Source organism: Temnothorax longispinosus, chromosome 3 (assembly GCF_030848805.1).
Source record: "Temnothorax longispinosus isolate EJ_2023e chromosome 3, Tlon_JGU_v1, whole genome shotgun sequence".
In the NCBI taxonomy this organism is placed as follows: domain Eukaryota; kingdom Metazoa; phylum Arthropoda; class Insecta; order Hymenoptera; family Formicidae; genus Temnothorax; species Temnothorax longispinosus.
In genome coordinates, this window is record NC_092360.1 from 5979362 (window position 1) to 5994703 (window position 15342).

Here is a 15342-nt window from a genome sequence, read left to right on the forward strand (position 1 = left end):
AACTGAGCAGTTCAATAAGATCAATATGATCAATTTAATTAAATTTAATTAAAAATGTATTATTATGATTGTTTAAATCAATTAAAAACAGTCAATCATTGGTTGACAGTAAATAATCAACAATTGGTTCACATTAAATAAAATCACTGTATAAATTGTTTAAAAGATATTTATTACATATATTTACTGTTCTTTAACTTCACGCAATCTACGTACAGCTGATCTTACTGAAGCGGCAGCCGTTGTGGAATATACCCACGCACCACCAGCAACTGTCCTCTTGCATCGTTTGCAGGACCAGATGCCTACGACGCTGCGTTTCATCGCTTCCTGTTAGAAAAATAGTATAACTTGATACATATTTTGATAATTTCTCTTACTAACTGCACTAAATTATAAAATAATGTTCATGTAAAAAACTTATAATAGAACGTTTATAACGTAGTACATACTACATTTATAATGCAGTGAGGAGAATTTATTAAACCCAAAATAATTATCTTAATTTTAAAAAGTATCAAACATTAAAAGTGTATCTTCCCAACTTATAGTATCGATAAAACATGACAATTACTCACCTTACCGCAAAATGAGCAAGTATACTTGCTGTGTTGGGTAATTTCCATTTTTTTGACCATTTTCCTAAGGGAGGCACCGTAACGGGTACCATATTTGCCGGTAATTCCGACCTTCTTCGTGCGTTTTGCCTGTTAAAAGTCGAACAGTTTTAGAATCTTTGTAACTGCGGTAATATTAAAGAATAAATAATATATGATCGTTGAAAATAGAGCGAGGAACACTTCCAAAACATAACCTCGCTGTAGGGTTAGAACCCTCATAAGCGTGTAACGTTAGCATTTCATGGTGAAATATATACATAAAAAATTTCTCGAAAACAGTTATTCTTATTTGCTCATCAATATCACGTAGATTTCAGCAAGATTTAGTACGCAAGTTTCGATAAAATATCATACCATTTCGAGCAAGCGGAGTACACTTCGGTAGAAAACCGGAAAAGAATAACCTCGCGCAGCGCAGCGGCCGCAGCGTCGTATAATGTCGGAAGTTGGCCGCAAGGAAACGCGCGCATCCAATATGGTGGCGAATTTCAAACTTGCGCGGAAAAGACTTGACGATTCTAAAGTTAGTGGAAAATATTTCCATTATCTGCGAACATTATTTTATAACGTGAATTGTATCATTGTTCTGCTGAAGAAGATACTCTGTATGTATCTCGACTACTAAAAACGTGTTAGAAGATAAATATATTACGCAGGCAACACTTATTTTTTGCATACGTGTAAGCCACTGAAGGATCTCAGCCATTTTTCGCTCACAAGTTTCAAAAAATCAACGTATTGTAATTTTTTTTTTTTTTTTTTTTTTCCAATCGATTGTAAATTTTCCGAGAATTATAATAATAACTCAGAATTAAAAAAAAAATTATTACCAAAAAATACGCGTTAAAAAATATAAATAATTTCAAACGTAGTTTCAAAATTTCGTTGGGATCCCTGAGACCCCAGTGTAGCTTTCGAGGGTTAACAAAATATTAATTATTATGACAAAAAAATTATTCTATCTATACATAATACAATCTTCTCAATATATACATACTAAAAAGATATTCTTTAGTAAAACAAAATACGAATTGTATTTTTTGAAAGTGAAATATATACCTAATACAATTTAACAAACTTTCAACAGAACATATATGTTTTTAATTTAGCTTCCCTGGTAAAGAAAATTCTCAATATCGCATAATATATTTCTAAGAATTTTTCAGAATTTACATATGCAAAAAATTAATTCTAAAAAGACACACATATACATATCTTAAAAAATATATATATTGAAAAATACAGTGTAGTTTTTAAAACTAATATAAAACGACAGATTGCAATATACTCGATATATATGGAGGTAGAAGATTGAGTGAGATTATGGATACATGTTTACACATATGGAGAAAAGTAGCCCTGGCTAATTCAATTTTATTCGAACCTACGTCGACCGACACAGCGGATTATCGACGAGTTACCTAACACAGGAACGTACATATAAACGTATAGCAAAAGCGCATATTTTTAAATAGTAAAGATCTCGAGTCTTCGTGTCTCGAATTCGTAATGTACTTTTACTCGATTTCTCCAATTAAAGAGCTTCATTTATCTTTTCGAAAGCTGTCCCCGCTACCAAAATTCAGCGGTCATTAAAAAAAAATACCTCAATAAATTTTCGCATTTCTTTTTAGCAAATCAAATCAATCAACAATGCCAAGTTACAAAATTCGATCGCTAGTCAAAGAATTCCCGATGCATCCAAACAAACGTCATCGCTCGTGTATTTTTTTTTTTACAAATTTCCAAAAATACGCGTCGATTACGTAACGTACGTCATCGTAACGCGTTGTCGCGTTACATAATCGCGGAAGCGGCCGAACGGGAAGATTCAATAAACATTGCGGAGCGCAAAATTATTTTTCCCAACACGGGCGTATATTTTTCTTCCTTACGCCGCCCGCGGAGGAAGCGCAGCAGGGGAGGGGGAATCGCTCATTCCATCTTCCATGTTCCATCCCTGGAGTAGGGAGAAAGAGGAACCGGCCCGGTATGACGTAGGCCAGGCCACACCATCAGGACCAGGCCACACGTATAGCAGCCCGGAGTCCGGAGTAGAGTTAGAGGCCGGCTCCGCTTTCCTCGTCCGTTCGGAGATCGGTGCGTCACGGTCACGCGTGTGTCATCAGCGTGCGAGTCCGCGAGTGCGAGCGGCTAATAAGTAGCGGAATCATTGCCGCGCCGCGCCGTCGCGAGTGACCGGTTGGTTTGGTGGTCGGCTGTCCGCCCCCCGCGTTCGTTCCTGCACGTCGTCGTCGTCCGTCCGGCGGTCCGGCCTGTCCGGTGCGCGCCGTCTAATCGGAGCGGAGCCGGAGTGGAGCGGTGAGCGTAGCGTAGCGCAGCGCGACGCAGTGCAGCGAGGGGAACGGCGCGCGTCGTCGAGTCTAGGAGCACAGCCGGTGGTGGTTCGCCCAGCCAGCACGATGGTCGTCAAGATCTACGTATCGGGTATCAGCGGTAACAAGGAAGTGAGTGCTCCAGCGGCTCTTTCGGGCTCCGGTGTCGCGACACGCGACACCCGATCACGGCGCCTGGTCTGACACCGCGCGCGCCAGGCAGTCGTCGTCACCACGATTGTTGCCGTCGTCGTCGTCGTCGTCGTCGTCGCCGCTGTATCAGGTTACAATGCGAACGGCACCGCACATTAGCGGCCCTAATGATCGGGCACTGTCATCCGCGATATAACGCGCGTGTATCGGTTCCGCTTGCTCGCTCTCCTCGACGATGGACGTACGGTGGTGTCACGCCAGTTGTCCAGCTGTTTATCACGGGTCTCGCCCGCGGCTGTTTATCTGGCTCGATCAGGAGCGACGGTTGTCGAATTTGTCACGTATATTTAGCTTGATAGCGACTAGTTCCGTTACCGATAAGGCAAACTTGTTCTGTCGTCTGTTAAACATAATGCAAATATTTATAGTATCATGTTGTTACTGTAGTAATTATTGCCGTTGATATTTTGCAGCAATCAATAAATATTGTTAAGTAAATTTTATTATTATTATGAAAATAATAAAAAATACTAGACGGTTGCAATCAGCAAACTCTGCCGTACCTACATGAGTTTTTCCGTTAGATGCTGTATGCAACTCTGACTCTAATGGAAATTGAGCTAAGCTTTGTAACATACAAACATTACGAATATTATAAAGTTGACATTATAATTTTAATGTTGTAAAATAAAATATTAAGTTCTACTTTCTTTAATATTTGCTACCTATAGGTAGATTATAACAAATTCAAGTGACACACACGTTATAAATTAAAAGATTTCGAAAAGTTTTAACTATATGTAAATATGTTACAGGTGAAGAAAAGACAGCAACGCGTGATGATGATTCTAGATAGTAAAAATGTGGAATATGAGATCATTGATATAACGGAGCCAGGCAAGGAATTGGAGAAAGAATTCATGCAAGCTAACAGTAATGCTAGGAACAACAAGTATCCATTGCCACCACAGATATTTAACGAGGATGATTATTGCGGTGTAATTATCTTTTTTTTGTGCTGTTGACATTTCTATTATTCTTAACAGATACCAAGTGTAATTTTTAAAATATATTGTACACGTACAACAAGCATTAGAAGATAACTGTTTAAAATCTTACTTTTTATAAACGATAAACAAGCGGTTAAATTTGCAGGATTATGAAGATTTTGATTTAGCAAACGAAATGGACGAATTGGAAAAGTTTCTAAAAGTGACGCCGGCAGTGAGTACCGCAGAAATCACTCTCGATTCGAAGTCTCAGAGTGATGGAATTCAAGAGAATGGGAATACTTCAAGTCGAGAGGTAATGCTGTTCCTTTGTTCGGAACTGAAACTTAAAAAGAGCTTTGTCTTAGCTTGCTTTTAAATTATATAGATATACCCGGCTTCTTTATGAGAAAGAATTCCGACGCGCCAAAATAGAAATGACAATTACTACAGTCATGCCTATTGTGTGTCACATGTACGACACATGACAAATCATTTTTATACTTACTTGTTTATATATCTTTGAAAAAGAGCCAACATTATACGACGATATAAATTGACAACTACATTTTGTTATTTTATAACGAACATTAGTTATATGTAGGCTGCATTCCGATATTCACTGTCAGTACTGCAAATCTATATTTTACGTCACGTATATTATAGATTTTCAGTACTGAAAGTTGCTGACAGGGAATATCGGAATGCAGCCTTAAAATTATTTTAATTTTTACCTATTTTTATTTACTAACTTAATGACTTTGCTACTAAATTTATATTAGTAGTTTGTACACATTTAATATTTGCAATCTGTTCCTTTTAGCCCTCCGCGGACAAAGAAGCAGATATATTACTTTCGGACAGGTAATTGATATATCATAATAATAAACTGATTACTATAGATTCTGGCTGGGTTCGTCTTGACGCTTTCAGCGCTGTAAGCATCATTCTATCTTTGTTGCACATTGAACATCAAACGAAGATAGAGCGATGCTTTCAGCGCTGAAAGCGTCAAGACGAACGCAGCCTCTATGGAAACATATTAAAAACACATATAAACTATACTGCGATTAAAAATATTGAATAATTAATTTATAATTATCTGTTCTAGTTTACCAGAAAGGACAACTCTAGAAAGTGAGACTAAAGCGTTAGACGACTCTAAACCAACCGAAGTAGATAGCGCGGCAAAAGTAGTCGCTAGCGACGAAGGTGAACATGCTGAAGATAGTGGCGATAAAAATGAAGAAAAGTCCGATGACCAGGAGAAAGAGGAATAGATACAGAGATATACCCATGTAAAGTTGGGCTATTCCACACAATGACATCCTTCCTTTTCCACCCACAAACGTATTTTGCAAAGCTACGTTTATTACATTACTAAGGCTGAATGAAGGTACTGCCAAGATAATATTCTGCATTGCAGAAAGTCTGTTGAATGATCAGTATAAATGACGCATGGAACATTCTTTTATAGAATATACTTTGTATTTTTAGATCAAACGCGTCTTCACCAATGTTTTGCCACAGGTCTGATTAGGTGATATGAGACAATTCCTTCATATCGCTATCTTTATATATACATCCTCACGTTTGTTTATTATTTTTGCATTGTTTCGCACCGCACCATACCCGATACATTGTAGCATATCCAATAATGGAACTGAAGTATATATTTTTCTTTTACATGTGCAACTTTCTCGTTATTTTGTTGCCGCGTGCAAAACGTACAAAAATAAATATAGGATATAGCAACATATACATATACACAATATCATTTGAGATATTATGAGGACAGATATATAGATAAATACATACTATAATAACATTTTTTAATTTTTAGATATAATTATTGATTTGTTACACCCGTGAGAAAAAAATTTTTATATTTATATTATACTTTTTCTTAATCGAACACAACAGTATTAAAGATAGGTTTGGCTTGTTAGAAAAATTTGTATTTGGACATTTCTTGCGTTAAGATAATCAAAACAGTCTTTCCAAGTAGGCTTTAAGAAGTCGTTGATTTCTTGAGCTTATATATTAAATATGTTAGAAGTAGTTATTATAGAAAGAACAGAACAAAAGAAGATTTCTAGATTTTTATAACTGAATTATATGAATATCTTTTCTATAATATAAACTTCCATTTTCTATGCATGACAAAATTATGCTGGTGTACATGACTCATACTGGCGTGACATGATTTCATTGATATGTGTGTATATGACTCATGCTTATTCAATAGTCTATTCGATCATTAGAATCTTTGTGTCTAAAACGAACGATTAAGTTCTCTAAAAAAAGTTCTATTTTTTTAAACGGAAAAACTGGTTTACCATGCTTGTAAATTATATTGTAATGATATAAAAGTTTAAAGCAAAAGTGAGAGAATTTCTTACAACTGCTACTATTGAAACAACACAATCAATTTAACATATATCATACGAAAAATTTTTCATGTCTGGCATAAAATGATAATGTACAATGAATTTAAAAAAAGAATACTGTATACAAATCTTATGTTATTCAAACTGGTTATGCTCTAAATAGCTATGCGTGATAATAGCGGCAGTTGTACCGATCACAAAAGGCCTATATAAATTGTTTCTCTTATTATTTTTAGTCATGACATTTTCTTCCTATGCTCAAGATTAATCCAAGATTAATATCTTGCATAAATCTTTTATTGCTTATCTATATCAAACAATACTTCCATCATAAAAAAATTAAGCTTTATCCAGTATTTGCTACAAGTTGCTTTGTTAAAAAAATAAATAAATGAAATAAAACATTATTTTTGCTATTATAATTCTATTCTTCAACATTATACATCTATTATTAATATCGCACATGATACTACATATAATTTACTGCTATAATCAAAGAGAGCAATGGCAAAGTTTTATTCATGTTGATATGTCTTTCTCATTACAAAGATGAGGGGGAGGGGGCAGTAACAATAAAGATTGAATATTAATGTTAAAATAAATTTTAACATATATTAAAAATATATAATCATTAGATATAACCATATTTACAAAAATAATATTCATTACACATACACACACACTCACACACATGTGTATATATACTAATATGTATATATACATATATATACATATATGGCTCAACAGCAATCATTGTTACATGCATACAAGAATTTATTAATAAATACAATGATTCAAGTTTAAGATTCCGTTTATATATCCTTGAAATTTACTAATATATTTGACCAAATAATAAATATTATATGATCTATAACAATATATGTTTTGAGGAATTGATTAACTTTGTCTTCTGTTATTAAATAAGGTAAGTATATATGTATATACGTAGATACGATACTCAAATATATATAGATATAACTTTATAACAAATCTGTAGTAGGGTATATGCTGATGTCTTTGAAAAGCGATATAAAAACTAGCTATGTGCATAATATATACTTCTTGGTATACAATATCTAAAAATATTCTTTATCCTTTCTCAGGTTAAAAATAATCTGATTGATTTACCTAAGTTTTTATAACACATCCTTCATATTCTTAATAAATTGAATTTACTATTTGATCAGTTCAATATCTAATGATACTACATCCTCAATTATCTTTCTCTTGTATATTTGGTGTCTCCACTACAACACGAGTACAGCCTGAAACCAATAATTATCAATGTTTTTATAATAATTTGAAATAAGTATATATAAAAGTATTTATTTATATATAAAAAAATCTATAAAGAAAACTTCGAAATAATATTTGTGAAAAATCTTTAAACTGCGTTTTTGTCAACAGTAAAATATATAAAATATCATTCTCATTGTATATTTATACTCTCTTCTCAGTAACATTAATTATATAACGAAATTCTAATCAACAAAAACGAAATATACAGGATATTTCAGTCTAAAAGATCTTTTATACGAATATTAAAAATTAATCTGGTTGTCTTTTAGTGAAAAATTTCACTACCACTAATAAAAATGAACAAATTTTCTAATCACGATTGGAAAGATTAGAGAAGAACGTGCAAATAAATTTAACAAATTACAAAATTAGTGTTTATTGGTTAATTATATTAATAGAGAATCATTAATATAATAAGTAATTGTGTGCTGTATAATGATCTATGTTCTATTACGATAATAATAATATTTAAATTCCTCTAAATATAGATTAAAATATAAAAAAAATACACAAAAATAAAAAGTAGTCCAGTTTCAAAGTTATATTTATTTTACTAATGTTATTTGTCGTGTTATTCAATTAATAATCATTGTGCACATATATCTATATTTATAAATATTACGCATACAACGCATTAAACAAACTTGTTGCTGATGCGAAAAATGTTAAACAATTATCAACGTAAATAAATCTATGAACAATCATATGTATATAAACATCATGTCCAATAACAGGAATTTACATCACATAAAAATTGTTGGTCTTACTGATATTGTTGTAATTATTGAATGCAGCTTTTTCATAGGTACGTTATAAGGCAAATATTTTAATAAGAATGCCGTAGACAATGTAAATTTAAGAACAAATTTAAGGGACTTTATACTAAATCTATATTTTCGTTAAGATGTTGGGTTTTATACTAATAGTTTAATAGTTCTAATAGTTTAAACAAATGCATAATAATTACCTGAAAAATTGCAGAAAATATTGTTTTCGTATTTCTATTTGAAACTTGCTACATGTAAAAGCTGCATAGCTCATTTAATGAGCATGTAATTAAACATATCTTTAGTGATATCAAAAATTTATACGGTTGTATATGATGCTCCTTTCTAGTTTTCAATTAATTATTAAACGTGAATTGTATTTTTTGTCTCTATATACTGAGTGTATATGTTATACATAAAATAGTTCCCAATATACATATCCCTGTTATACATATATCATTCTTTGTTCTTAACTGACATTAACGGACAGCTGGGAAGGACTATCTCTTTGAGTAAATCAGTATATTTTATGCTATTAAGTAGGTAAATAAATTACGCGGTGCGTTATAATATTTAATTCTCTTTATATTAAACAAAAAATGTTATATATCTTGTTATTCTTTGTAAAACTATTGTAAACAAAGTTTGTACCCAGTCCGACTAAAACGTGTTAAGAAATATATAATACGTATAATAATACGTATTGTATAATTATATCAACACATATTGTATACAAATACATATTCCATTACAATTACGTATAAAATGCAACAATCAAGGATGAATTAAATTTACCAGATCTTCAAAAAATATAAGAGTCTTGGATTATATAATATATATATGCCCCTTCATTGCGTATCGCTTTTTTATGTAATTTTGAATATATGCATAAATATAATCATGAAATCATTGCAATGCAATGTATGTTCAAGACTATTATACATTCTAATAAAACAAATTATGCTCATTAGACATTTGTATTATGCACATTTTTCACATATCTGTAAGCTATATGTAGCAAAAATAATTATGTGTGTATAATATACTATTTTAAGATATCATATAACATATAATGAGGTATTCTTTTTTTTCGACCATGCTTAAATCAAATGGTGAAATAACTTTTGATGTTATTTCAACTAAACTATGTATTGTGTAAAAAGAATACTCGATTATGCATATACTGTTAAGAATGGTACAAAACTATGCTTTGTGTGTGGTACGTGACTCAAAATTCAACAATGTATATTAATCTTATTTCACAGGAAATTTATATGCTCCAAGATAATCGCATACATCTGTAGAGTAATGATAGTCATATACTATATCTGAATAAAAAAAAATAAAAACATGCTTTAACTAAATAAAAAATATTTTGTAATTTTTTTTTAATTAACACATGCTATAGTTATTTATAACTTCTCTTGTTTATGTACAAACATATTGTACACATATCATATTCATGTGTACATAGAAAACCTGACATTACTAAACTTTAGTAAACTTAGAAATGTATAATGTCAGTTAAGATCTTTACCCTTTTAAGTTCACTGAAAATATCTTTCTTACGAAATAAGAAAATAACATAATTTTGAAAACATATGTTTGTAATGTCAAGCTCTTAATTATTTATCTATCAATTTGTCTGTTTTTCTCTGGGACGGTGATCCTATAAATCTGTATTTAAAAGATGTGTGTGTATATATATGTATACATGCTATACCCGAACTGGTAAGTATTATCGCATATAACACTTAACTTATCTTAATGCGAGATATTTTATATGCAAATACTTGACATTAAGTATAGCACATGTAAAATTAATAATGCAGTACCTATTATGAACATAAGAGAATTAGAAAAATGTGAAATAAAACTTTTATCTTATCTAATTTTAAAAAACTGTTAAAAGAGATGTCATTGTAAAAATATCAATTATTTCGGTATTCGGTCAATTTTAAGTACATTTGAAACACAAATGTATTACTTACAGTCTTATTATACATAGAGAAAATCAAGAGAATGCTTACAGCTAGTAGATTTATATTTTAATTTATAATTCAAAGTTAAAACAAAATTTGATTATCTACATTATACTTTCCAGTATATTTCTACAAAACAAATGCTTTTGTGATATTTTTATAAAATTGTCAAAGCTGTTTATCTCAAAAAAAATATGCACTATTAGTATATAATTAATCTTAGGTAAATCTATTCTCAATTGTAATATCCAAAATAACAAAATATTTAATTTTCTTATACAAAATGGGTAAATAAAGCATTACTTACAATGTCATATTTAAATATTTGAAATATTAAATTGAAATATATTAAGTTAAATATGTATTTTTAAAAAATATTGAAATAATTACTTAAAAAACTAAAATTCATAGAGAATGTGAGAACATCTGTTGAAAACATCCGACATTGTACATATAGTTTTTTCACTGTTATAGATTACTATTAAAAGTCATAATAATTTTAATTAAGTATTAATTAGCTTTGACAAGATATTTATTTTTAGCATATAATCACTCTCAATTGATTTTCTCGTTTTATTATGCACTATATTTGTCTCTTAGCAAATTATGCAGTAGTGAAATATAATTAATCCGTACCAAAGTATTTTTGTCCAAAATGATTTGGCGCAACAGTATGGATCTCTGACGTTAAGATCTTCATCTGTAAAAAATCAAATTTTACTTAAAAAAAAACGAAATATTATAAATTATCATATATCTTAATATTAATATTAACTCATATAAATGCAAACAAATATCAATAACAGAAATCACCTTAGGAAAGGCAGTGACTAGAGATTTGGCTGCAATTGGTGTACAAAACAAATTTGACAGAATGATATTTTCTTCGAGCACATTATGTTCTTTTAGCACAGCTATGGCTTTTATAACGGTATTTCCTGTACCTATATGTGCAGTAAATATAAGATGTATTATGATCTTCTTTCAACTCGGTGCCAAACATACTCTCAATTGTTAGAATATTTTTCAATACTCACTCATTATTGGATACATCAATAAGACCTTTCTCTCTGATATATCGTCTGGGAATTTAGCATAAACTACTCTAGCTTCATGCGTGTCAATGTCACTCTCTACCAATATCTTACCAATTCTGATACTACGGCAACAATCCCTTAGACCCTATAAAAGTATTATTTCGTAAGTTAGCAACTAGTTCTCGTACAAAGATCTTGGTACGCTTAGGATTAATTAAGATTGTACCTGTTCCATAGCTTCTCCACTTCTTACTATAGATACGCCACAATTTCCCTTCTGATATTTTAAACCTTTGTATTTGGCACCGGTTGGAGTTGTCACCACACATTTCGTAAACGGCAATTGGTTCAAACTCTCTTCAATAACTAGTCTGATCTAAAACAATTCAAATAAAATCGTAATGGCTTCCTTTCTTCATATAATCAGCAAAAATCAGAAAGCAGCCTTCTAACAATCACACTATACATCTTTTAATGTCTATTGTATAGATAATTAGTCAACTATATAAAGTTTAGAGAAAGCTTTTAGCACAATATGTCACAATGTATGTATATGTATGCTATAATAATTTAAATTGGTTTAAATTACAACATAATTCAAACAGTGTGTCTGTTTTCTATTGCTGCACTGGTTTCTATTGCTTTCACTAGTTCAGAGTTTATCTTGAATCGTTTATCAAGAACTGTACATACATTGTGGGTCAGTTTTCTATTGTCAAACTAGCTTCGCTAGTTCAGAGTTTATCTCCACAATGGAAAGAGCAGAACAGAAACAGATCCTAAAGAATGAATCTCGTATCTATATACGTATATTTCTCACACTTCAATGTATATGATCACATCTCGAATTAGTACAGCCAGTGCAGCAATAGAAAACAGATCCGGTATTTGCTTTTAATATTGTAAAAGATACAAGATTAAACATATCTTACCAAACGGTCGGCATAGAACTTGAAATCACTTCTCGTGGTATTCCTATAAAATAAAGCCTATCAACGAGCAGCATAGATATTTTCAATAATCAATCTATACAAAAATTTATATATCTAAATGGATCATATATCATATATGGATTTTATATATCTAAATGGATCATATATTATATTGTTGGAAAAGTTCTAGCTGCCTTAGGAACACACCGTGCACTTTTATTTTGTATAGAACCAAAAATTGATCATTTCAAAAAGTAGACACCATCCACAGGCAACATATCCTTCCTTTATATGTTCCTACAGCAGAAATTTCGCGAATGCTCCAGTAAACAGATTTTTTGCCAAGTCTTGAAACAGCCAGAACTTCCCCAGTAACCCAATATATACATGAGTAATGAGTATGTAAATAAATTAAGGATTGTGTAGTAATAAGTATATAAAAAAACCAATGATTGAATAAATCTTTCGCATCAAGAACAGCGAATGGCTTTTATTTTTAGCCCTGTTTCGATTAAATAAATTAAATTTAATAAATATTCACAATTTTTTCATTGTCATAGAAAGTATAGAGATAGAAAGAAAATTAAATAGACAATTTATCTATTTATTTCAAGATAAAGTATATTTACTTATAAGTACAAACAATAATTTTCAACGCAAAGAACAATACTCACTTATCCCGTAAAATGGTTTGCAACTCTTTCACCTGGTTGTTGCAGGGTAGAATCTTTAGGTTAGTCCCATACTCGTCGATCTCATGGTTATCGTTCAGCAATTTTGCCGTAGTATCTGTGCTTCCCATGATGAATACACCACCACGTGTCACCGACGGTACCGACAAAACAATTGTGAACAGCGACGGACAAGTTAAGATTAGCCCGGGTTATTTCACCATCGTTTGCAAGTCGTCGGCGTGTGATTGCAAGCGTGTGAAGTGAAGTCTGAAGTGAGTAGCAAACGAACCGAATGAACCAAATGGAGCCGAAACGAATTAAATGAATTTTGGAACGCGCATTGAGAATGAGAGCAGAGAGAGGGCAGAGGGCCAAAGCACATATGACAGGTAGTCGTGGACGTAAGTAATAAAACCCCGGACACACACTTTTTCGTAACAGTAACAGTAAAGTTTCGACCAATCGCGTTGCTCGATTCGGGAATGTACGGCCGTACGTTCCCGATTCAAGCAACGCAATTGGTCGAAACTTTACTGTTACTGTTACGAAAAAGTGTGTGTCCGCCTTGCATACAACTGTGACTCCATTTACTAAAATAAAGAAAATTTTCCTTTTTGTTAGTATACAAATACGTGTATTCACTGAGAAAAGAAATATACTAATAAAAAGGAAAATTTTCTTTATTTTAATAAATGGAGTCACAGTTGTATGCAAACTAATATTTACTAAAATCCAGAACATTTTTTTCTCAGTGTAGCGGAAGTAAATAAAGTTCGTTTTACGCAGTGTATCGAATTTGATTATGTAAATATAAAAAATAACTATATAATTATTTTAAACACTTAATCTCTTCCCGTTTACGTTTAATCTTACTTTTATATTTCATCTTTTTTTAATTATTGTGATTAGTTTGTCCTTATGATCACTCCGATACTTCGAGAATTGCAACAGTACGTTTTTCTTTAAGTAGTTTTTGAACTGATTGGGCGCGTTCAGCAGAACGAACCGCTCAGTAGCAATCGAACGTGATTGGCTCTTACTTTTAGACCCAACAAATCAACGTAGCGTGTTGATAAGACAACACTCAACAGTTGTGTCTGCTGAACGCGGCCATTATAGTTGCAGAACGCGCGTCGCGATTACAGGGTCGTATTTAAATCGCTCCATATTTCCTGCGATTCTTCCTACGAAAATTATATCCTGCGTGAGAGATTAATCATCGTCAGGTATGCACGTTGCTTCGCAAATTAACATCATATCAATAAGAATTTTTTGAACAGTTCAAGCCTTTCGAGCGTTTCTAATATTTATTAAAATGTTTCAAACGTCGTTTCTACGTTCGACGACTTACCGCGTGAACACAGTAGCGTGAATTGGCGCTACATCGATAGCGTCAGCGCTTCGAGAATCGCAACCAACGCTCTTCGATAGATTCGTAACGGCGGCAACGGCGCAATCGCGACCGCGCGCGGCGCGACCACTGACCAGTCACGGAGCGCGCGGCCACGATCACGCGATGTCGCGTTCAAACCGCTCCGTAGTCCTGTGCTTTCCCGCGATCCGTCACCGTTCGAAGTAATCTCGCGTCCGAAAAATTGTCGCGAGTGCGTCTCGTAGAACGTCGGGCGTTCGTCGTAGCGTATCGGGTATCGCGTGTGTGATCCATTGTCACAATTTCGACATTTCGGCAGCCCGCTTCTGTGCGCCTGGAGTTGATGTGGATCGACACCTCGCGTCTCAGTTTCCCGGACAGATTCATCGAGATGTATCAATCGTCGCCTGGTATGTACATACATACACGTACTCGCTTTGCAATTATAGTCACGCTGATCGCGATCGAAGGATCGAATGCGTCGCTTGAACCATTTTGATACTTTGAGATCTCCGCGGCGGCGGATCTCGACAGTCGACGGTACGAATTCGAGCAGCTCCATCAACATCTCGCGATTGTTTTGCCGTCACGAAAATAAATCTGACACGCAAAAAATACCAGACGCTCGCGTTTTAACGTATTTTATAACGTATAAATGTTATGTAGAATCGTTGTTAGGTACATCCGATATCGACGAGTCGCGGAGCGCAAGATCGGAATCCTCCTCGCGTATCCTCACGCCATTTTACGCGCCGAAATGCAACAAATCTGGCACTATTAGCTAAATTTTT

At 32.9% G+C, this 15342-nt stretch overlaps 3 protein-coding genes and 1 long non-coding RNA gene across 9 annotated transcripts in view; 2 read left to right on the forward strand and 2 right to left on the reverse strand.

Moving 5' to 3' along the window:
• Positions 1-153: 153 nt before the first annotated feature.
• On the reverse strand, positions 154-1131 carry LOC139810491 (ribosomal protein L37A). The gene is made up of 3 exons (XM_071774082.1): positions 975-1131; positions 579-707; positions 154-330 (listed from the first exon to the last, which is right to left on the reverse strand). The coding sequence occupies exons 1-3, from the start codon at positions 975-977 to the stop codon at positions 184-186; spliced, it is 279 nt and encodes a 92-aa protein (XP_071630183.1). The 5' UTR covers positions 978-1131; the 3' UTR covers positions 154-183.
• A 1099-nt stretch (positions 1132-2230) lies between these two features.
• Positions 2231-7292, forward strand: LOC139810490 (SH3 domain-binding glutamic acid-rich protein homolog). 2 transcript variants are annotated; one of them, XR_011731404.1, is made up of 6 exons: positions 2232-3088; positions 3925-4107; positions 4265-4414; positions 4922-4962; positions 5210-5494; positions 5596-7292. XR_011731404.1 is itself a non-coding variant. In XM_071774081.1 (5 exons), exons 1-5 carry the CDS (start codon positions 3044-3046, stop codon positions 5376-5378), a joined length of 588 nt encoding a protein of 195 aa, XP_071630182.1. In that variant the 5' UTR covers positions 2231-3043; the 3' UTR covers positions 5379-7292. The 2 variants fall into 2 exon arrangements, 1 of the variants encoding a protein (XP_071630182.1); XM_071774081.1 differs by having other exon boundaries at positions 2231-3088; positions 5210-7292.
• Kri (uracil phosphoribosyltransferase krishah) lies at positions 7075-13490 on the reverse strand. Its single transcript, XM_071774080.1, has 7 exons — positions 13180-13490; positions 12506-12548; positions 11800-11949; positions 11574-11718; positions 11350-11480; positions 11173-11236; positions 7075-7753 (listed from the first exon to the last, which is right to left on the reverse strand). The coding sequence occupies exons 1-7, from the start codon at positions 13305-13307 to the stop codon at positions 7701-7703; spliced, it is 714 nt and encodes a 237-aa protein (XP_071630181.1). The 5' UTR covers positions 13308-13490; the 3' UTR covers positions 7075-7700.
• A 393-nt stretch (positions 13491-13883) lies between these two features.
• The window catches only part of LOC139810402 (uncharacterized), a 162586-nt gene continuing 161127 nt past the window's right edge, over positions 13884-15342 (forward strand). For all 5 annotated transcript variants that reach the window (XR_011731317.1, XR_011731319.1, XR_011731318.1 and 2 more), the window contains exon 1: positions 13884-14961. This is a non-coding gene — a long non-coding RNA (uncharacterized lncRNA). The remainder of the gene's footprint in view (positions 14962-15342) is intronic.